This window comes from Hemicordylus capensis, chromosome 4, assembly GCF_027244095.1.
Source record: "Hemicordylus capensis ecotype Gifberg chromosome 4, rHemCap1.1.pri, whole genome shotgun sequence".
Taxonomy (NCBI): Eukaryota; Metazoa; Chordata; class Lepidosauria; order Squamata; family Cordylidae; genus Hemicordylus; species Hemicordylus capensis.
The window spans coordinates 49,044,554-49,063,253 of NC_069660.1; the positions used below are offsets into that span (position 1 = coordinate 49,044,554).

General features: G+C 43.7%; 1 protein-coding gene across 8 annotated transcripts in view; it reads right to left on the minus strand.

The window, feature by feature from the left end:
- The window catches only part of CHD6 (chromodomain helicase DNA binding protein 6), a 206,247-nt gene that overhangs the window by 130,473 nt on the left and 57,074 nt on the right, over positions 1–18,700 (minus strand). For all 8 annotated transcript variants that reach the window (XM_053245232.1, XM_053245235.1, XM_053245230.1 and 5 more), the window contains 2 exons: positions 15,511–15,637; positions 9,451–9,506 (listed from right to left, as the gene is read on the minus strand). In XM_053245232.1, coding sequence (XP_053101207.1) covers positions 9,451–9,483 — 33 coding nt within the window. In that variant the 5' untranslated portion in view covers positions 9,484–9,506; positions 15,511–15,637. The remainder of the gene's footprint in view (positions 1–9,450; positions 9,507–15,510; positions 15,638–18,700) is intronic.

An 18,700-nucleotide genomic window follows, 5' to 3' on the forward strand; every position in this document is an offset into this window, starting at 1 on the left:
GCCCTATCCACCCCCAGCACAGTACCTCCAGTGACTGTTGCTGGTGTCTGTCTTATGGTTCTTTTTAGATTGTGAGCCCTTTGGGGACAGGGGTCCATCTTATTCATTATTTCTCTGTGTAAACTGCCCTGAGCCAATTTTGGAAGGGTGGTATAGAAATGAAATGAAATGAAATGAAAAAATGAATGACTGACTGACTGACTGAATGAATGAATAAATAAATAAATTCGACCAAAAGAAAACCACATGGCTCTGTGGGTGCCAGGAGTCGAAATTGATTTGACGGCACACTTTATCTTTAAGGAAAACATTACCACAGTAAAATAACAAGATCCCAAAAATTCAGCATAAGTTGCAGAGTCATTTAAAATAAGATGCTAAAAGCCACTAATAACTAAAACTATTAAATGCCCAGGTAAACAAAAACATTTTTACCTGGTGCATGAAAATCAGTAGACCTGGTGCCAGGTGAAGAAATTATTCACCAAGTGAATAAGTGAATGTGTTCACTGTTGCTAGGTAAACAGCTTATCAGTAGACTAGGTGCCAGGTGAACAGTTATGAGAGGGAGTCCCATAACTGAGGCACTACTATCAAAAATGTCATGTCTCTGGTAGTCAGTTCAGAAGGCAGAGACACCTAGGATCAGATTTCTGATGCTCAGCTTCCCAAGGCCTATGGGATATAAAGGACAACTAGGGAAAAGTTAGGAGGTAGAACATAACTGAGTACTTGCTAGTATTTTATTCCAAAGAGCTACCCAAAGCAATAAAGTGCCAACACTCAGTCACTAATAATCCTAATCCGTAGTCCACACCACTAGCCTGGTCAGCTTCTAAAACCTATACAGGCTTCTGTGCTATCCTTGAAACTAGAGAGCAAGCCTTTTTATTTTCACAGCTAGATGCTAGAAATTTTCAGCCTCAGAGGAATAACCAGTTCTGCCACACTCCCCTCTCCTTCCCTTCCAGCAAGCCTAACAGAAAAACCAGCTGAACAAGAATGCCCCTTTGCCGGGATGGGGGAAGAGCAAAAACTGTTGAGAGATGCAGCTCCTGATGGCATCGACTCTTAGCACCAGCAACCCTATTAGCCACTAAGAGTAGAGATAGTGAGCAAGGGAATCCCATCCCTTCTCTGACAATGCTTTCTCTACTCTATTTTACCTTTGTTAGACTGATAGTCTCATGTTTAACTCTCTCATCTGGAGAGAGAGACTCTCCAGACTGTCTTCTCCCTCTCCTCTTCCTGTATGTAGCAAGCACTAGACATGTAGGACATATCTATCAGTGGTTCTGCTCCTACCTCACGGGCAGATTCCAGATGGTGTCTCTTGGAGACTGTTGATCTTCAAAATCTGAACTCTTCTATGGCGTCCCTCAGGGCCCCATATTGTCTCCAATGTTGTTTAACATCCACATGAAACCACTGGGAAAGATCATCAGGAGATTTGGTGCAGGGTGTTATCAATATGCTGATGACACCCAAATCTATTTCTCCATGTCAACATCATGAGGACAAGGTATAACCTCCCTAAATGCTTGCCTGGAGGCAGTAATGGGCAGGATGAGGGATAACAAACTGAGGCTGAATCCAGATAAGATGGAGTTACTTATTGTGTGGGGTCAGAACTCGGGAGAGGATTTTGATCTGCCGGTTCTGGATGGGGTCATGCTCCCTGAAAGGAACAGGTACGCAGTCTGGGAGTGCTTCTGGATCTGAACCACTCCCTGGTGTCCCAGGCTGGGGCAGTGGCCAGTAGTGCTTTTTATCAGCTTTGACTGATATGTCAGCTTTGTCCATTTCTTGAGATGAACGACCTCAAAATGGTGGTACATATGCAGTTAACCTCTAGGATGGATTACTGCAATGCGCTCTATGTAAGGCTGCCTTTGTACGTAGTACGGAAACTGCAGTTGGTTCAGAATGTGGCAGCCAGGTTGGTCTCTGGGTCATCTGGGAGAGATCATATTACTTGTGTGTTGAAGGAACTACACTGGCAAAATACAAAGTGCTGGTTATTACCCATAAAGCCCTAAACAGCTTAGGCCTCATGTAACAATATTTAAAAAGAAGGGCTGGAGGTTAGCTGTTGACAGATCTTAACAGCAGCTGCACAATATTTGGCAACCTTCTAGGTAACAGAAGGTTTCTTATCTGCAAGGAGGAGTGTGGCGTAAAATTCAGCATTCCGGCAAGGAAAGCATGATAGCAAGGGAGAAATAAGACTGCATCGGCTATCATTATAAAAAGGACAAAACAGCAGCACATGGTGGACAGATTCGACCTCACCTGAGCCACAGGGGCATAACAGACTGGCCAGAGGGGTTTTCAAAAACCTTCCAGATAAAACTGCTGATAAGGTGTCATATCTTGCTCTGAGGAAAACCCTGTGATAGCTTGGTAAAGAGAGGGACAATAAATAGCTAGCAGGTTCCCGGTTAAAGTCACCAAGGCGTCCTCTTATGGTCTCTGGGATGGAGCTTAAATTGTTCTGATGTTCAATGTCCAAGACCCTCTGTCTGAGGATCTCCTTCGCTTGACTATGATCTAATAATGACAAATGTTCAGCAGAGAGGCCGAGTGATGACAATGTACCCATCAGTGCTCATGTCCAGGTGGATTGAAACCTATCGGCCAACATAAGAGGGATCAATCCCAGAGGGGAGAAATGTATCCTAAGCCAATAACTGAGGATTAAAATCCATGCTTTTGTTTCCACCCTCTGGAGGCCCATTTCCAACCTCAATGCTGCGTTGAAGATACATCAAGGGGCACTGCTCTAATAAACTTGGATTGGATTATCTCTAGCAGCCTATAGGTAGGGTAGGGGCCCAGTTGTGCACCATACAAAAGCTGGGCCAATGATTTAGCAGCAAATAACTAACGTTGCAGTGATAACCTCTCCACCTTTGAAGAGAAAGAATCTTAATGTTGCTGAAGCACTTCTTTGTGCCTGTTGGGCAATGTAGTCCACATGGGCCTTCCATGACCCAGTGGCATGAAAAACCACACCCAGATTCTATATGCCAGTTAAATCTTTTGGGCCTCTTGGCAAAGACCATCACTTTGGATTTCTGGAAGTTAATTACCAAGTGGTTGCCCTTGCAATAAGTGGCTAAGAGCCTAAGCGCTCTCCTAAGGCCCACAGGAGTTCATGAAATGATAGCAGCAGCATCTGCATACAGCAGGATTGGGATAGCTGCGCCTGCAATAGTTGGGGAATGTAGTGCTGGAGCGGAGAGATTATTAGCTAGGGCGCTTATGTAAAGACTGAACAAAGAGGGTTCCAAAATGCACCCTTGTTTAACTCCTTTACTAGTGGTTATTAAATGTGAAAGTGAGCTTTGAGGGTTACATCTCACTCTCACACTGGTGTTATTGTAGAACTTCTGAATAAGCACCTATCGATATTAGTGTCTCTTAGTTTTCCCCAGAGGCTTATCCTCGAGATTGAATCAAAGGCGGCTTTGAAATCTACAAAGCCTACATACAAGGAGGACTTAGGTTTGTTGCTATATTTCTCAATCAGATGGTATAATACCAGGGCATGGTCCATGATTAGGGTTATAAAACCAGCCTGTTCATCACCCAAAATACCTTCAATCTCCATCCAGTTTTGCAACTTCCATTCTAAATGCCTCGCGTAAAGTTTACTCACAACACTCAGCAGGCTAATTGGGCGGTAGTTCGCAGGATCACATCTATCCCCTTTTAAAATATGGGTACTATTATGGCTATGCCCCAGTCTTCAGGTATGAGCCCAGTCTGATCTATGCATGTAAAGAGGGCTGCCAATACAGGGGCCCAACAATTAGCGTTAAACTTAATCATTTCAGAAGAGATACAGTCATAGCCCAAGGCCTTGCCAACTTTTAAGGAATCAATAAGCTCCTTAATTTCAGTAACTGTAACAGGTGGCCATTCAGGAAGCGTGTCATTTTAAAAATCTACTGGGGCTAGTTCATCTTCCTGGGCCAAATAGAGAGCTTTAAAGTGTAATTCCATGTCTCCATAGGGACCTGGCTAGTCAAATGGGAGGAATAATGCTCCAAGCAGCCACCTGTAATACGCCAGAAGAGAGGAGAGCTTAGGCCCTGGGTATTTAAGAGAACGTCTTCTTCACCATGAGCCCCACCGCCTGTTAAGATCATCTGGAGAGGTTCGTCTGCAGTTGCCACCAACTCGTTTGGCGGCTACTTGGGAACAGGCCATCTCTGTCGCTGACTCTGGAGTTTGGAACACGCTCTCTGTTGAAATAAGAGCCTCCCCATCTTTGGCAACTTTTTAAAAGGCACTGAAGACACATTTATTCACCCAGGTGTTTTAATTAGATTTATAGTTTTAATATTTTAAATATTGAGTTTTAAATGTTTTCAGTGTTTTAAATAATTTTAATTGTTAATTGATTTTAATTGTAAACCACCCAGAGATGCAAGTTTTTGGCGGTACAGAAATATTTTAAATAAATTAATTAATTAAATATCACCCTGATGGATTTCCGAAATAAACTACTTTATTTAGCACTTTAACTCCATGTCTCCAGACAATATTAATTAGCAATGCACTCCTTACCTGTGCATTTCCACTGCAACTGGGGTAGATAAAGAAATCTCCCCTCCAAGCTCTCTAATAAAAACTCTGATATTCTGAAGGTGGAGTGGAGACAAGGATTTCTCTGTCCAAAATTACCTCATCTTGAACACAAACCATCGAAATCCATTCAAATATTTCCCACATCAGGCAGAGAACATTCAGTCAAGCATCACTTTCAGAAAGGGAGAGGAGAAATGAAGTCAGTCTCCCATTTAGACTTCTTCTGGAGGAAATATGCAGAATCAGAGAGCAATTGTGGTTGCTGCAGATGTGAACAGAATCAATAGCTTTCCCCCATCCATAACACGTCTGGTATGTGTCCTTTCCCCTTACAGGCCACACACCTTCAGATCACAGAAGGGGCAATATATTTCACAGCCTATCAGCAATACTTGGATCAAACTGCCTTTCTAGAAAGTATTAATAAGGAGGAGACAACAATGTAAATGCAATTCTAGCCAAGACTCCAGTGGCATTTCACTTCCCATACATTATAAATAAAATAAAAATAGACTTCAAGGTAAATGCATAAATCTTGGCATCTCAGCTCCAAAGGAGGAATACACCAAGGGCAACAATACAGAGTCTCCAAGACTAAAGGAAATCTCACAGGCAGGCAAAATGTACTGCTGAACAAGATTCAGGGATAACTAACATACAAAGCTGTCTTGTTCTTGGTCAGATCATTGGTCCACATAGCCCAGTGCTGCCTGCTTTGACTGCCAGCAGCTCTCCAAGGAGAGAGTACCAAGGACGACTTATGTCGTGGAACCAAGGACTGAAACCAGGACCCCACACATGGAAAATATATGCTTTGTTACTGATTCACAACGAAGCATGGATTTGTTATGGATCCATAACAAATCCATCATCATAACTATTCCCTCTCCTTACAGTCCACCAGTCTGTGCTAATAAAACTGTCTGAATCCTGGATATGGAACAAATTATGTAAAATGATATGCAAATTCAGGGAGCCATAAATTTGGGTTGCTACTGAGACTTGCCCACCCAGTTCACCTGGTAAGCATGCAGGGCTTTCAGGATGAGTCTGTTTGAACTGAGCTTCAGAAGCATGTGAAAGGAGCAAGATGTCTTGCTGAACAAGTGCCTCTGAAGCCTAAGGTAAGATGAGAGTGGATTCTGTGCCTCCACAAATGTCCAGCCAGGATAAAGGCAAGGTCTCATCTGTGACCATGCAAAGTGCAAGAAGCGCTCAAAAGCAGCAAGTCTTCTTCTGTAAAGGAAGTACTTATTCATAAGTAGAGGACGTACTTTTTCACACAGTGCATAATTAATCTATGGAATTCCTTGCCATGTGATGTGGTGATGGCCACCAGCTTGGATGGCTTTAAAAGGGGCTTAGATAGATTCATGGTAGACAGGTCTATCAAAGGCTACAAGTCTGGTGGCTGTGGGACATCTCCAGCCTCAGAGGCATGATGCCTCTCAATACCAGTTGCAGGGGAGCAACAGCAGGAGAGAGGGCATGCACATACCTCTTGCCTGTGAGCTCCCCAGAGGCATCTGGTGGGCCACTGTGCGAAACAGGATGCTGGACTAGATGGGCCTTGTGCCTGATCCAGCAGGGCTGTTCTTATGTTCTTGCTCTAAAGATCAGCATGAAGTCAGAGATGAGATTAACCCCTTCCTGAAGTCTTTTGTATATGCCAGAAGACATGGCAAAGAGATAGAGTTTGTCTCTTTCCTCTTTGCACTGCAGTTTGAGAGACCTTTACCCCATTCAGAGCTCTCTAAAATGAGTGTTATACTCTGAGAAGGAGAGACACCACTCACTTCATGCTGGGTCAGAAGCAGGCAGTTACCAGAATCAAGGATATAATCACCAGTGGCAAGTACATTTGTAGACCCTTATAAAAATGCATTGTTTATTGTACCTGCAAAATCTGAGCATACTTGGCCCAAAAATCAGTTTTCATTGACAACAATCCCTTCAAATGCACTATAGGCAGACTTTGCACAATACACTGGACATAAGAAGAGCACTTATGAAAAAGAGAAAGCCAGATTTAGCATCTATCTCAGGAGATGCTGTAATCTCGCATTACCATCCAACTAGCAAGAAGCTAGCATGAGCGGTATGTAGAGCCTGGGATGGTTCAGCAAGGAGAGTGGGCTTAGCCTGCTGTCCCCGCAGCTGATCAGTCATGAAGCCCTGGACGGCTGGATCAGCCACCCACATGACTATTAGCTCTGTCACTGAGCTGGTGGAAGCTGCGGGGATTGGGGCCTCCGGCCCCCCCAGGATGCCCCGCGCACTCGTGCGGGGCATTCTGGGGGGACCCCCGAGGCTGGGAGGCTTGTTGTTGCCTCCCAGTCGGGGGTCTACTCTACTCACCCACAAGCCCGGTGGTTCCAACTATCACAAGAAAGCAGGTTAGGCTACCTTAACCCGCCTTCTAGTGATTGTGGGAATAGGCTCTTAGACTCGCTTGAACCCTGTAGGAACCTTAATGGCATTTCAGTGAATGTGTGTAATGTACTATGAAAATAAATTCCAAAGCCATTGATAGAAGTTTTGGGAAGTCCCGATACATATACGAACAGATGCCATTGCACAGGTGATATACTATTTTCCTAACTTTTTCCCAGAAGGAAGATGCCTTATATCCGACTCATCCTGCTAGATTTATAGATTTATAGCTATGGGATCTGACTCTATAGATGTTTAGATTGGCTTTATCTCTCTACCCCACATAGACATCCCAAGCAACACAGCTTTCATAACAGCAAAAGGGGACAAATGTACACAGCCTACAAAATGTGTGACATGGGGGGGGGGGACAAATGACCAGCAAACAATCTTTTCTGAGAGAACAAACTTTCTCTCTTTTTCTGAGAGAAAGTTAGCCTGCTAAAAAATGGTTGAGTGTGTTCCTCTCTCTAGAGACAGAATGTATGATACAAAGGCCCAATTCATCATCCAACTCTAGGTTTAATCTAGGTTACCAACATTAGCATGATTATGTGAACCCATTCCAAGGTGGTTTATGACCCAAGATGAATCTGCGATCCCCACTTTGGTGTGAGTTCACAATTTGCTAACTGAGCAAAGAGGCACCTTTTAAAGTGGTGATTCTATTATCCCTTCAGTGACTACTGCTGGTGTTTGCCTTATGTTTCTTTCTAGATTGTGAGTTCTTTGGGGGTAGGGAACCATCTATTCCCCCCTTTGTAAACCATCTCCCCCTGTCCCCTTTGAGAGCCTTGGTTGAAAAGGGGTATACTGTATAAATATTTGTCATCATACTAGTAGTAGCAGTGTGAATCAGGCCAGAGTTAACCAGAACAAAGGAAGGTTCCTTAGAAGCTGGATTGCTAGATGAGAAGGCCTGAACTACATTTGTTTCTCTTAATGCCATTATTGTTAAAGCCAAATTCCAGGAAGGGAGACAGTTGTTGGCCAATGCTGCTTTAAGACCTTGTTTCAAAGCAATCCTAGAGGGCAGATTTATTCCTTTATAAGAAGCTCACTTCAAAAATTCCCATTAAAAAGAGGGCAGATCACAAATCTGCACAGAACAGGTAGGTTTTTTCCATGCTTCCAAACATATTTCAACCAAGAAGGTGAAGCTTCCATATATTAAAACAGACTCTTCCCCTTTATCACATAGGCCACAGTTAGGTTTGTCATGTGCACATATGAAATACAATGACTGCTGCTTCATCAATCTCCCAACAAACTTACTTGGTGAGCAGCACCAGCATATCAAAAGCAGCAGCAGGTCCTGTACAACAGAGGGGGGAAGGCGCTCTTTCTCAAGCTGTCAACATTTAGTTAAATTTCTGTTTTTTAACCAGCGGGATTTAAATAAATTCACAAACTACCAAAACCTTAATTTAGGTGCCTTTCTTGAGACATAAAGGAAGGCTTTTATTTATTAAATTCTAATCTATAACACATATTTAACACCAGAACCAATAATAAACAAGCCTCAGCCTGCCTTTAACTCACAGCCCCATCAGTTAATATTTGCTCTCTTGCCAATTAACTCTACCCTTTAATGGGAGCTGACATCCAATTAAAGAAATCTTACTGAATTTATCAAATGATTTTTAATTTATGCAACCATTAGTCAATTGAGACTGCAATCTTATTGGGCTTAAGAGTAAGCCCCATTCAACCCAGTGGAGCTTGCTTCCAGGTAAGTATATGCAAGATTGCACTTGATGTCTACAAACATTTGCATAGGACTGCAACAATAGTTTTAAAGAAAAAGGCATGCTTTTAAAAAAAAAGATGGTGCATGTATGCGTTGTGCCAAGCACCATCTTAGAAAAGGTATTCCCTCTTCCTGTGTGAGAGTGCCTCTTCTGTCCATCTTAGAAGGAGAAATGCCTCTTCTAAGATGATGCCAGTAAACTACATTTTATTAATAATTTTTTTAATGTGTTGCCTGATTAAACAGGGATTTTAGACCATTTAAAAAGGTTTCTAAAACAGACAAATCTAGGACATTAAAGGTTGCAGCTCACCACTAACTCTTACAGCCCTAATTCTTTTTAGTTAAGGGAATGTTTTAAGGTTGAAATCACTCCCTATGAACCTGCATTGATTCTTCAGTAGCGGTTTATCTAGTGCTAACTCTACAACAATTCAAAATGATTCTAGGAAGAGATGATGGGATTAGAGTTAGGCAAGGTATTTATATAAAGAGGCTTGGGAATCCTACTCCGCAAAGGAACAAAAAAACATGGTAACAAAGTCTCATTCAGCATATGACAAAACAGAACTCATTTTCCTCAAATCCAAACAGAGACAATAGAACTAGACTTCCAATCAACACTGTACAGGGAATGCTTCTCCCAATGATTTGCGGAGCGGGTTACCAACCTGTTTTTCTTTCTTCTGTATTTTCATTATCATCAATACTGGGATGGATATTACTTCTGCAAAACACAAGCATAGATTCGCAGTAAGAATGCAAACATACAACATCTGTTTGAAGACGTCTGAAAAACATTTTCCAAAGAAAGACAATGTCAGATATATAACCACCCTTCAAATAATAACACTTACAGGAGTGATTTTGTTTGTGTGTTTGTTCACTTGAACACAGCAGGAACAAGACCTCATCCTTTAGCAGCATTTCCTGACTTAAAGCACCCAAATGTAACGTCTGTACACACAAGAGTTCACCCTACTATTTTGACTGTACAAGGACTAAACTTAAACAAATATCTATATCATCCAGCAACACTAGACAGTCATATAACATGCGGAAGACAATGCACTTAAGCCCTCCGTGTGCAATCCCATCAGGCACCTATACATTTAGAGTGGCTACTCCATCTTGGATTTTCCCACTCAAGTCAACCTATATGCAGCCTCAAATCTTTCAGTAATTTCAAACTTCCCTTGACCTCTCCCAAAGGTAAAATGAAGAAATAAAACTGAAAAAGCCACTGTTCCTTTTGTTTCCTCAAAAAATGAAGACAGGCAAGAACTACAGACACAAGCAAGGATACAAACACACACATTCTCTAGTTTTATTGCACTGTGTCTACTGGATCAGCAGCATGTATGCTGCTTCATATCAGAGCAGTGATCCATCTAGCCCTGTGCTGTCAAGCTTGGTGGTGAGCAGATACCCTCCAGAGTATCAAATGGAGATCTTCCTAGCAATTCAGGCCTCTGAGGGCCACGTCACACATCATATGTTTCAAGCGTACATCTAAGATTTTTCAAGTGTAGATCTAAAAATGCAAAGTGTGAACATGATAAAACACATGAATCATACAGATAATAATTTAAAAACTTGTTTTAATATGTATTTTATTCTATTGTTTTTATCGTCATGTGTTTTAATTTGTGACTTAAATATTTTAAATTTTGTTCACCGCCTAGAGATATACATATCAGGTGGTATAAAAATATGAACAAACAAACAAACAACATATGTATCAGCAGAGAGACAGAATCAGCTGCAACTTCCTGTGTACACACAACAGCAAGCCTGAGTTTGCTGTTATGCAATGTGAAGAATGATCCTACTATGCAAGCATTAAACCTGCAGCTTCATACAGACAAAGCACATGCTCTACCACTGAAGCATATCTCTTCCCATCTAGAGAATTTCTACTTAACTAAGATGGGAAAAGAAGATCCTTAAAAAAAAAAAAGCAACAGAGAGTTCCTCTCTCTCCATAGTAAGGCTGTGGCTCCCCCCCACCCCTTGAGGTCATATGCCTTGCTCCCTTCTCAATTTCCAAGTCCGCTGCTACATTGCTCTGCAGCAGGGAAGATGGGCAGGTGTGTGAATGGACAGATGACCAGCAGAAGAACTCCAGTTACAGGTAAGCAGCCTGATGTTCTTCTGGATGGTACCCATCCATCACACAGATGAGTGCATCACAAGCTCTTCTCAACATCAATATGATGCATCAATAAAACCAGTGAAAGGCCTCATAGAGGTGCTATTGTTGGGACATCCGGGTGAAGGTAAGCCAACCCCTTAAGAAATCGTTTGACATTTCAAAGTGCAGACAGCGACACTGAGGATGGAGATGACCAGAATACAGTAATTGCTGAGAGATGCAATCAGTATTGATTCCATAGAAATATTCGCTTTCTTAAGGCATAGCAGGTGTAACAGGATGGTCTCTTTAGGGGCCATGGTAGGTTCCAACACAGCAGATTGTGAGGCATAACAGCAGAAACATTTCAACTTCACCTTGTAGGAGGCTGAATTCAATTAGTGAGCGTCCAGTGCCAAATGTCTAGAGTTAGAACAAGTAGGGAATGAGATCTCGTGCCGCCCTGTCGATTTACATATGCTTTTGCGACAGTATTGTCTGTAGCCATGTACATAAGGGTGCTGTAGGCAAGACTGCCATTAAGGACACCATGAGACGGAACATGTGCTGCACGGTCCTTGCAGGTTGGGGTGATGACTTCCAAAGAATAAAAGTGAGGTCTGTGATGTGATCTATGTGATTGGCTAGTAAGCCAACAATCCCTTTGTCTGCTGATACCCAACAAACTGATGCCAAGAAACTTTATTTGGCATGTGGGTTGTAACTGAGATTTCTTGTAATTTATATTCAGGCCTAAGCAGTCCCGAAAAGACCTGGTTATTTTGATGTGTCTCCGAAGAGTGAATGGGTATGGGGCTGCCAAGAGACAGTCATCCTAATAAGAAAAAATTTGTATGCCCTTTTCTTGTAGGTGTCCTACCTCTGCAGCCATGTATTTCATGTACACTCTTGGGGCAGAAGAGAGACTGAAAGACATTGCATTGAACTGGAACGCGTGAGGTGGAATGCACAAGGTCCCACCTGAAAGCGCAGGTATTTCCTGTGCCAAGGTTGTATGGTAATATGATATACACTTCCTCTAAGTCTATGGAAGCGAACCACACTCCTCTGGAGAAGAGTGATAGAATATCCAATACTGTCCGCATGTGGAGATGTTTGTATATGAGGATGGAATTCAGGTCCCGGAAATCCAGGATGAGACACAAGCCTCCATCTCTTTTCAGAGTTTGAGGAATGTTCTTTGAACTTTATTGTGCATCCTAGATAGAGTACTGTGAGTAGTGAGTTGTCTGAAGTAATGTCCTCCAAGTCCCTCAGATATAGTCTCAAGTGCATTCCGATCCAAGAGTAGCCATGCTCGCTTGTGGTAAGATGGGGCCTTAGCCTTTGTCTGGGAAGACATATTTGTAGGGAAGGTCCTTTTCTTGTACTGTCCATATCAGTTTGGGCTAAAGGAATGGTCATACTGTGAGGGTACGGAGGACCTAGAGGAAGTCCTTTGAAACCTGAACAGCCTGTTGAATCTTGAGCTACTGGAAGAGGATAGACTCATAAGCTTTAGTCAGCTTTAAGCTTTAGTCAAAACTCATAAGGCTTAGACAGATTCATGGTGGACAGGTCTATCAATGGCTACTAGTATGGTGGCTGTGGGCCATCTCCAGCCTCAGAGGCACGATGCCTCTCAATACCAGTTGCAGAGGAGCAACAGCAGAAGAGAAGGCATGCACATACCTCTTGCCTGTGGGCTCCCTAGAGGCACCTGGTGGGCCACTGTGTGAAACAGGATGCTGGACAAGATAGGCTTTGTGCCTGATCCAGCAGGGCTGTTCTTATGTTCTTAGCTTTACTGTGTTTTGCAACTTCTGAACCCTCTTGTCTTGTCTGTCCTGGTGCGAAAGAAAGCCTGACAGTTGAAGGGAAGGTCCTCTATACAGGTTCTGGCCTCTAGGGTCAAGCCTGAGGAACAAAGCCAGGAATGTCTCCTCAAGCTTAGGGAACTAGCCTTAGATTTGGCAGCACAGTCTGTGGAGTGTCTGGATGTGTGTAACAGCTGTTTGCTTAATTTGAATGCCTCACATTGTAAGGACAGAACCACTTCCTTCCTTTTGGGTGCTAGAGCATCTAAGTGTTGGGACAATTTCTCCCATAACAGGTGATTATATCTCGACATGCATGCCTGGTAATTCGCGATCTTAAGTTACAATGAGGATGTACAGGTGCCAGCCAACTGCATCCAATATGTGACCCTCCTTGTCCATGGGAGTCGTTCTGTTCCTGGACTTTGTGCTGCTTCCACCACCACAATGGAGTTGGGAGCCAGGTGGCTCTGTAAAAATGGGCAGTCATCTGTTTGTACCCTATAAATATCTAATTTGATGTTAGTGTCACTGAAGATGGTTTCTCCCAGCAGCTATGTGTAATATCCAGGAGAGCCTGGTTCATGCATAGGGTGCTGATGTGCATCCCCTTCGAACTAATCAAAGATGGGGTTGGAAGAAGTCTTTGTTCCTTCAACTTAAGGCCCAGGCAAGCTGCCATCTTGGCAACTTGTTCTGAAAATAAGCGAAGATCCTCTGAGGGTGAAGGTGGTTTAGGGTCTTCTACATAGTCTGGTGGCATGGATCTGAAAGCCTGGTCTAGCATGCCCAAGGCATCCAAGGTGTCATCTGAACATGTGAGAGTCAGAGGACTTGAGAAGCTTGTCCGGTGGTTGATGGGTCACCTCCTCCAGGGTTTTTATAGGTTGCTCTCTATATGCTGACTTCCCCAAAGGTGCTGGTCTGTACCTGTCCATAGGCGCGGGCTGTTCCAGGATTGGCGGTGGCTGTACAGGCTGAGCCAGTGTGGTATAGTGGTTAGAGTACTGGACTAGGACCGGGGAGACCCGGGTTCAAATCCCCATTCAGCCATCATACTTGCTGGGTGACTCTGGGCCAGTCACTTCTCTCTCAGCCTAACCTAATTCACAGGGCTGTTGTGAGGAGAAACTTAAATATGTAGTACACTGCTCTGGGTTCCTTGAAGAGTGGGACATAAAATATGTAAAAAGAAAATGGGGGGGGGAGATGTTGCCAGGGGTTTTGATACCCCTAGGGAAGCATGTCTAAGTGCACTTGATGGTTGAGGGTCACAGCATCTTGGCTTGCCCCATGGTGGAGAGCGGGAACTCCCTCTGCCACAGCGGTAGTGCCAGGATGGACATCTTGGGCAATTGTGGTGGGGAGGAGGAGATCTCGAACGTGACACACACCGGTATACAAAGTGTCCCTGGCCTCATAATAGTTTGCATAGTAACGCCTCCTATAGTCTGAGTAATGGCCCCTACTGTACGATACTCCTCTCTCTCTACTGGACCATATCAACCATTGAAAAAGTAATTGTACTTGTCTTGCATGTAAGAATAAGAGGGGGAGTATCGTTCCCTCCAGTGACTGCCTCTGTGCCTATATCTTTGTGGCAACCTGTGAGAGGAAGCACAGTTGGGAGGGGGTGTTAGTCCTCCCGAACCCAAGCAATTTGAGCCCTCTCCAAGTGAAGGTACAGATCCCCCCTGTCTGGGACTTCTGGTCCTACTCTCAGGACTGAGATTGGTTGTGCTAGGGCTTTTGCAACGGATGCTGGGATCAGCACCAGCATTAAGCAGTGTTTTTGTCTTCTTCTCTTTTACTGGCCGCACTTTGGAATCAACTGAGTCTGTCAGAGCTGCTCCTGCTGATATTGGCGCAGTCCCAAGCAACCTGCGTCTTTTTCTTCTTTTTTGGTTTCGGGGCCGACACCAAGTCCTGCAGGCACTTTTTCTTCTTCGGCTTTTTTGCCAGCAGGTTACTGGGGCAGGAATGCTGTGGGTGGCTGGGCTGATGTCATCAGCACTACCTGTCCCACAGAGTTCTTCGGGAGTGTAGGTCTTGCTGAGTTCAAAGGTAGCACCAGGGGCTTATAAGCGTTCAGAGTGCTCTGATCCCAACCCCCTGTGTTGAGCAGGTCTATTTGATTTGTGAGAGCAGAGTTAAGTGGCGTGTTTTCTGACCGCCCAGTAGACAACTCCATTGTTTTCAGGGCTGACAAAGTCCTTTCCCACAGAACAGAACGAAGTCTCAATGCTCTTTTCTGACAATGTATGCATGTGGGCACGAAGTGTGACTCCCCACAAAACAGAAGGCAGATTGAAAGCTGTCTGAGGAGGGCAGCTTTGCTTGGCAGGCAGAGCAACACCTAAATGTAATCTTGTTGGCGATAAAAGTGTCCGGGCAGCAAATTCCTCTCTCTCACCAACAGGTGAGAATTGCGGGGGTGGGTGGGTGTTTCCAAATAAAATTAACACACAAAAGGTATTGGAAGGTACTCAACAGAAATAAGGTCAGAAAGCATATAAAAGGGAAGGAGAGAGGTTAAGAAAAATAACTCTAATATCATGTTTTGAAGCTCAGAGGTTCACTGTCTGACAGAGATGTCTTACTCAGCGGATGAAGAGAAACTGAGTAGAAGGGAGCAAGGCATGTGGTCTCAAGGGGTAGGAAGAGGAGCCACAGTCTTACTATGGAGAAAAGAACCTTGGAATGTTCCCGATCTGCACTTCATGCAAGCGGGAAGCTCACCTGTGTGACGGATGAAGACCACCCAGAAGAAATGCACTTACCTTTCCCAAGAACAATACATTGCCTTTTGTAAGAAGAGAAGGGATGAGGGAGCTTGTTCGGCTGGAAAAAGGGACACAGAATGTACACACTCTGGAGTCAGGGTTCAGCTGTTCTCATTTCAGTATTCTGGAAGGGCAAAAGTGACAGAGAGAAAAACAGCAGCACAATTAGGAAAGAAAGAATACCTATTACAGAACAAATCACTACACAGGCTGCTTTCCACTCCATGTTAACGCATTTCTTTAGAGTTCTGCTGTCCCTCTGAATGGCCTCTCTACTATCGCACCTGCAATGGACATATCCAAAAGGAGCAATCTGGACCAATATGTACTAAATACTGTAGAAAGGATAGAAATCCTTGATTTAGCCAAGGAATTTATTTATTTATTATTATTATTAAATTTGTATACCACCTTTCAATAAAACAATCCCAAGGCGATTCAAATGGCATGGTGCAAGATTCTGCAGCCCAGAATGTGCTATGTTCCACTTTGGGCCCTGAAGAGTGAAGCTAGATCTCTAAGCCACATTTTAAAGAGCTAATGGAGAAGCACCAAGGAGATGCCTACAAAGTACAATGGATCACTGGATCAACAAACCCTGCACAGAAAGCAAACAGTCACCAACTGAGAATTAGTCACATGCCAGGTTCAATATGTTAATACTGTAGAATAAGATCAGGCAACTGGAAGTCCAGGCTCTTTGAGCTGAAACACTTGCTATTTCAAGCAGTTTCCAATATGACTCCATCCCCATGTCATCTTATGATACAGAGCAAAAAGCTCCAAGTGTGGCCCTGTCCTGGGGTATTATCCTGCATTCTGAACCCTGTGACACAGAAGAGGCAAAAACCAAATTCAAGCACTAGCTCATCTCAGTTTCTCAAGAGCTGAAATCAATGCAGTCCCACAGTACTAAGGAAAGAAAAGGGCTTCTCAAACAGCTCAGAGCACAGCTACAAGCTAAATGGCCTATATACCGAGAAGCATTGGAGACTGCTTGGCCAACAGGCTTCTGTAAGCAACAGACCAAGTGCTTTTTGCAATTACAAGGAGAGCCTAAGCACTGGACATTCTCCATTGCAGAGGATTACGGATTCTGGGAGAAGATCACTGCCATACCCAAGGACTCTTAAATCAAGCTCAGCATCTAGCCTAGACAGAGATACTGGGCTGATGCTGTTTGCATGAGCAATGCAGTGCTCTTTTTTGTCTTTTGCTTCCTTGATCCAATGCAGCGATGGCTAAATCGTAGCTCCTTAGCTAGGAAGCAAAAGCCAGTGACAAAAAACACCACAAGCAATACACAGAAGCAGGGAGAAGCTGGCTAACAAGCAGCAGACTGGTTGGGCAAAGCATGCTGGGATTTTCTGCACATCAGCTTTCCACCATGAATGCATAATGTGGGACTCATCACTGCCTTCCTGGGGTGGGGGGGATATCAGTATGGAAATAACGTCTCAGCAAAGCCCGAGAAAGGAAGGGGTCAGGGAACCCGGGGGACACATCTGGAGCAGAGAGATGACTGCCTCACCTTCCCGGAATGATCTCATTAGGCAACCCCTCCATCTTTGTAAAATCAAATTTACACTGTGCTGAAAGGCCATCTATCCACCATGGGACAGCATCAGCTCAGAAATGCTGCATGATCCAGCCAAGTCCATTTAGCTTTACACAGAAGTCTTACCTCTTATTCCAAATAAATTCAATTTGCTGCTTCTATCAGGTAAACAGCAGATTTGGACTAAAGAGGCATTGCCAGCCAATTCAAGTACACCTTCAACAGTATCAATATTACAAAATCTTGCCTCGACCACTGAGACTTAATACTGTCAAGTATAAGTATTAATCTTTCCATTACTAAATAAAAGATGGAATTACCAGAATTTAAAAAGTTCTATTACAATTGAAGGGGGAAATGCAAAGCCAGTAATTCATTTGTTGTTTAGGTGTTTTTTTTAAAAGATATATACTTAAGAGTGTTTTAATGTTGTGTTGTATGCAGAGAACAATTTGTTATGGGGTGGCTAACTATTAAAGTTTATTTTTAATTATTATTATCCTGTCATATCCTAATGTTCACAGTGCCACATCAAATTAATCTCCCAAGCAGTAAAAGTTTTGTTTTGGTGGTTTTGGTTTTGGTTTGTTTTTTTAAAACAAACTTTTGGCACCTAACAAGCCATTGTGTGCCCCACAGTCACAAATGACAAGGTACCTCATGAGGAACACAAACCGCCACACTTATTTGAGGGCATAGACACAGGGAGCTGAACTCAAACCCAAATACTGGTTCAGAGAGGTTTTTCCAGAGAACTGGAACTGAACCCAAATCCCTTGTCCCCATCCCTTAGTCCCCAGAGGTTGTTGGACCACAACTCCACAACCACAATGGCCCAAGACCACTGTGGTTGGGGATAATGGTTGTAGTCTAGCGCAGTGTTTCTCAACCACCGGTCCCTGGACCGCTGCCGGTCCCCGAAGGGTTGAGTGCCGGTCCCTGACTGGGAGTCAACCCCCCCCCCCCAACTGAAATCAAGGCACTCACTTCCTCAATTTTGCACATGGCACGGAAGAGGAAGAGTATCACGGAGGCATGGGACCCTTCTTATGCCTTGCCTCCACTTGCTGCTGAGATCTTCCTACAGCTATCTTATTCCCTATCTTTACAGCTTCAAACTGTATGCGATGCGGGGGCATGGAGGAAAAAGTATGGCAGTGGGCGCCACTTGAAGGGCTGCTGGTTCTTGCATGCTCATTGTTTGCAGCCAAAGATTGGTTGATTGAAACCCAGCTGCCTGTTGTGGTCGAGGCGCCTTGAGAGGGAACGCTGTTTCCCTCTTGCATCAGTGGGGCTTGCTTGTATGTTGTTTTCATTGGCCCCACGTAGCTTTTGAATTTTTCTAATGGCCCAACGTCCCCTCTCCATTGAGTAATCACAAGCACCTCCACTCCAGACATATTGGAGACAAATTTGTTCACCCAGGCTTTTAGATTCAGGGGTTCTCAACCTTGGGTACCCAGACGTTGGTGGACTTCTACTCCCATAATCCCCAGCCATAATGGCCAAATGCCATTGTTGTTGGGGGTTATGGGAGTTTAACTGAGGGACCCAAGGTTAAGAACCCCTAATATTCCATGTTTGCAAAAGATTCCAAATTTAATTATTTTAATGCTTATATTATTTTCA